At 44.9% G+C, this 5,018-nt stretch overlaps 1 protein-coding gene and 1 pseudogene across 1 annotated transcript; both read right to left on the bottom strand.

The window, feature by feature from the left end:
- Window positions 1–968: 968 nt before the first annotated feature.
- LOC105506996 (nuclear receptor coactivator 4-like) lies at window positions 969–3,202 on the bottom strand. Its single transcript, XM_011935330.1, is given in 3 exon segments — window positions 969–1,057; window positions 1,060–2,745; window positions 3,046–3,202. Coding segments are annotated over 3 exon segments (1,923 nt in total). The 5' UTR covers window positions 3,194–3,202.
- An 830-nt stretch (window positions 3,203–4,032) lies between these two features.
- The window catches only part of LOC105507025, a 6,479-nt pseudogene continuing 5,493 nt past the window's right edge, over window positions 4,033–5,018 (bottom strand).

Below are 5,018 nucleotides of genomic sequence, written 5' to 3'. Positions count from 1 at the left end.
TGGCGCAATCTTGGCTCACTGCAACCTCCGCCCCCAGGGTTCAAGCCATTCTCCTGCCTCAGCCTCCCAAGTGGCTGGGATTACAGGCACCTGCCACTGCACCCAGCTAATTTTTGTATTTTTAGTAGAGATGGGGTTTCACCATCTTGGCCAGGCTGGTCTTGAACTTTTGACTTCGTGATCCACCTGCCTCAGTCTCCCAAAGTGCTGGAATTACAGGCGTGAGCCACTGCGCCAGTCTGTAGAATATTTTAAAAGGCTAGAACTACCTCAAAAATAGTATTGAAATAATACTGCGCCCTTTTAAAAGAGCTCACTGGATATTTTCATAACATTTATGGAAAGAAAGAAACACAAAATTTGCAGTAGCTGAGTTCCTTTCAAGTGAAAAGTAATAATGTAGAACTAACATGTAGGCAAAAATGTTTGGTAATTAATGTCAAAAATTGCCAAGATTATTAATATATATTTTGGTAATCACTATTGGGCAGGTTAATTTTTTTGTGCAAAATACACTATATATTAATAGAACAGGAAAATCATTATTTCAGACCACTAACAGAAGAAAACCCACAGCAAGAGAAGCATTTATAGGGCAATTAAACATTAGGGAAGTTACTAGCTTTAGAATACATCGATACACTTTGATTACAGAAATATTTCATTTTTAAAACTAGAGTGTTTTAATGTACTTTTAGTAACAAACCAATCTAAGGAGCCTTGGAGACTTGTGAAAAAGATGTATCCACAAAGATGCTGCATTTCTAGTGTGGGGGTGAATTAATACTTCTGTAAGAAGGAAGGAACTGAATCACCCCAGCATCAATAAACAGCATTTTTCTTTTAAACAGTAACTCATAATCTGATGACTCACTTCGCTTTACTAGTTGAAAATTAGGCAGGAGAAGAACTGAGCTAACTGGTCAGACCCAGAAACACAATGATTTGGCAAGCCTCAGTCACTCAGCTCATGATGTGTGATAATAGGCAGAAAGGCTGCTCAACTCTTGTCCATTCCTTTGTATCTGTAGAGGAGTTCGATATAACCACTTCTCTTATCAACTTTAAGCTGCATACAGGCAAAGAGATCACAAACTGCAGGGAAGCGGTAATGGTCTGGGGGGAAGTTATGTTTCTCCTGTAGTGGTGAATTAAATAATCCTTCCTGAGTCTTCTTCCAAAGCAGCCACTTGTCTTCTCCAGAGGATAACTGGCTGAGGTTGCCTATCTTCTTTCCTGGCAGGACCCAGTCAGCTGTGTTAAAGGGACACTAGGAAGTGCTCATGGGTCTTATAAGCTTTTGTTTGCCAGTTCTGTCTTCAGTACTAGGCACTTCCTTGGGACTTTCTTCTTTGTATGGGGGCCTGATAAGCCACTCCAACAAGGGGCTGTTTTTTATGACTTGGAAGGAATCAGCAATTCTAGAAGGAACCATTGCTTTTGGTGCTTTAATTTGTTCTATTAATTCTTTTCTAGAAGGACAGAGCCACATATTCGGGGAATCTTTATGCTTCTCAGGCTCAGGTTTGGGTTCCATGGGCATCCCATTTTTATCTTTTCCTTCTTTCTTCAGAAGCCACTTATACGGAGCCTCCTTCTCACAATTCTCATCACACACACACTCTGCAAAGCTTGTGCAGGGTTCACTGGCTCTGCACACCTCCTCTACCTTACATGGGTCCTGATGGTTCTGGACAAGCCAATCCTCTGTAACCATGCTGGAGGTGGACAATGGTTTCTTGGCCTCCAAGTGGTCATTCAGGCACTTCAGATTGCCCAGGTTTTCAATCCCCACACTTTGGGGCTGGTTTCCCTTACAGCTGGTACAGGAGTCAGTCTTGACCAGCCAATCATTCACATTGTAGGACTGGGACAGCAGCTTAAACTTCTCACTGGTTTCATGACGGCCATTCTCAGGCTTCCTCAGCTTATGGGATTCCTGGGGAGTCACCAGCCAATCTGATAGGTCCAACTCCTCTTGATCAGGAAGCTCTAGATCTTCAACCTTTTCCATTTCAATGGAGAAATAACTAGTAGTGGAATGGCTGTTACAGTTTTGATAACTTGGTTTTTCAGGAATTTCCTGTTGCTGACTCTTGAGGAGCCAGTTTTCTAAGCCCTTTAGGTTTCCCCAGACATTACTGAATAAATTGCAGGCTCTGGAAGAAGTCTGGCTATTCTCCAAGGTCTGCTTTTGGGTGAGCCAGTCCTGGGAGTTGGTGCTGGGTATGTAAGGAGCCTGATGACCACTGGCAGGTTGACTTCCAAGAAGCCATTCACTGAGAGGGACAGCTACAATACTGGAGGCTGACTTCTGCTCTGGCATTGGGATATAGCTTCTCCTCTACAGGAAGGGCCCAATATTTGATGAACTAGCATGAGCCATCAGGTGCTCAGGAGTTTGAATGATTTTTAGAGACCCAAATGTGGTGATGGTCTGGCGCAGAGCAGTTGTGTCAGCTTCAAAGAGCAGGACAGTTGAATCTTTAGGCTTAAGGATCAAACTGCCCAGTCTCTTCAGGCACGCAGAGACTGAATTGGCTAGGTCTTTGTTTTGGGTACACTCCAGTTGATGAGTAAGACAATTGAACTGGCCCAATAAGTAGTAGAGCTGCTGAACCTGCTGTTGAAGTGTCCCCTTTTTAAGCTGATAGATGAGGTCCACCTGTTCATATAGCCACACCTCATGACTTCTAAGACATTCCAGGCACCAGCTTATGCAACTGTGAATCCGAGCTTTGACCACTCGCAAGTTATCTTTTTTTTTTTTTTTTTGAGACGGAGTCTCACTCTGTCTCCCAGGCTGGAGTACAGTGGCCGGATCTCAGCTCACTGCAAGCTCCGCCTCCCGGGTTTATGCCATTCTCCTGCCTCAGCCTCCGGAGTAGCTGGGACTACAGGCGCCTGCCACCTCGCCCGGCTAGTTTTTTGTATTTTTAGTAGAGACGGGGTTTCACCATGTTAACCAGGATGGTCTCAATCTCCTGACCTCGTGATCCACCCGTCTCGGCCTCCCAAAGTGCTGGGATTACAGGCTTGAGCCACTGCGCCCGGCCTGCAAATTATCTTTAATTTGCTGTTCAGCCCGGAGAACTCCACCAATAGCAAGCTCCAAATCCCTCCATGCATCACTACACCTCAAAAGGGGTTCTTGATTACTGGAGCTGCCACTCTGGTCTTTGAAGGGATTCATTCTGCTCACTGCTCCAGGTCCGAGTGCCTCTCCAGATGATCCGAGGGGACCTTGGGTGGTCTGAGACACTGACCACACAAACCTAGGGCCCAAAGCAATTTTTTGTATTTTTAGTAGGGATGGGGTTTTGCCACATTGGCCAGGCTAGTCTCGAACTCCTGGCCTCAAGTGATCTGCTGGCCTTGGCCTCCCAAAGTGCTGGGATTACAGGCATGAGCCACTGCTCCCGGGCTAAATTTTTTTTCTTTTGTCTGTAACCATTAGATTCATTTTTATATTTATTAAGCAATAAGGAAACAAACAGTAAGAGCTGGGGAAGATAACTTAAAATGGTTTTCTTTAGGAATAATTTTTTAAAAAATCAAATAACTGTTATTAAGTTGCATGAGACTGAAGCTGCACCTGGAGAGGGATTTCATTTTCATGACCTGCAAAATTGATTAGGCAATGAGCTATTTTTCCCCCCTCCCTGTGAACACATTTATAAACTTCAGTGGGGGCAAATTCCATCCAATACTTTGAAAACCATTTCTCATCTCATAATTTACCCAAATCATGTGCACGACTGCAAGAGGAAATAAACAGAAATCTTTAAGCATACATAAACCACAATATATTATTAATCCTGTACAGACAATCCAGCATGAAGGCTAATTTGATCTTTTAAACATTTTATGGAAAACATTTGACATTTTCACTAGAAAAGCCCACAAACTTTCATAACCCCAAAGGCATACAGGCTCAACAGGCAGGACTCCATCGGGCTCTTCTTGAACTGGGCACTCCTTCACGGGTAGAAAAGCAGTGAAGACATGTGTGTCTTCCTTCACTTCCTGTCTTCACTTCCTGCTGCTCTGCACACACATCTCAATATCCGGCAGAAGGTGGTTTTTGTCTTCCTTAGAGACATTAAACACCTTCACGTCATTTCTGTTTCTGATTTCTTCTACAAGGGCCAGTGGTTTTCCTTTAGGGACTAGGATTGTGCCAGCGATTATAGTCCCTGGGGTAGATAGCATCTCACAAACAGCTTGGATGAAAGGCTGACTTAAGAGTTTAATTTTCCCGCTCTCATCAATGACGCACACTCTTTGCCCTGGGCCACTGCTGGAATCTGCATTCCTCAAGACAGGAGCGCCAACTGCTCAAAATAAGTCAGGTTAACCACATAATGCCCAACTTAGCATCCACATTTTCCAGGTGGAGGCTCTAACCCAACTCTGAACAAAGGCCCGTGGATGCCGGACAACATGATGACATCAAATCCTATTCTTCTCCCTCCCTGTCTGACTTCCTCTCTATAAAATCCACTGGGGTCGTGGTCAGGGTTGCAGTTGGGTTGGGGTTGCAATTCAGGTCAGGTCCAGGTTAGGGTCCTGATTCAGGCCCTGCTCACCCTGTACCATAGGCCCCCAGCAATTTATTTCATTTATTTATTTATTTATTTTGAGATGGAGTCTCACTCTGTCACCCAGGCTGGAGTGCAGTGGCATGACCTCGGCTCACTGCAACTTCTACCTCCCAGGTTCAAGCGATTCTCCTGCCTCAGCCTCCCGGGTAGTTGGGATTACAGGCATGCATCACCATACCTGGCTAATTTTTAATAGAGATGGGGTTTCCCCATGTTGGCCAGTCTGGTCTTGAACTCCTGACCTCAGGTGATCCGCCCACCTTGGCCTCCGAAAGTGCTGGGACTACAGACGTGAACCACTGCACCCGGCCTTCAATTTTCTTAGATTTTTTTTTTTGTTTTTGAGAGGGAGTCTCACTCTGTCGCCCAGGCTGGAGTGCAGTGGCGCAATCTTGGCTCACTGCAACCTCCGCC

Source organism: Colobus angolensis, unplaced genomic scaffold, assembly GCF_000951035.1.
Source record: "Colobus angolensis palliatus isolate OR3802 unplaced genomic scaffold, Cang.pa_1.0 Scaffold142, whole genome shotgun sequence".
NCBI classification, from domain to species: Eukaryota; Metazoa; Chordata; class Mammalia; order Primates; family Cercopithecidae; genus Colobus; species Colobus angolensis.
The sequence above is the reverse complement of the archived record's forward strand: the minus strand, read 5'-3'. Positions and strand labels throughout refer to the sequence as shown.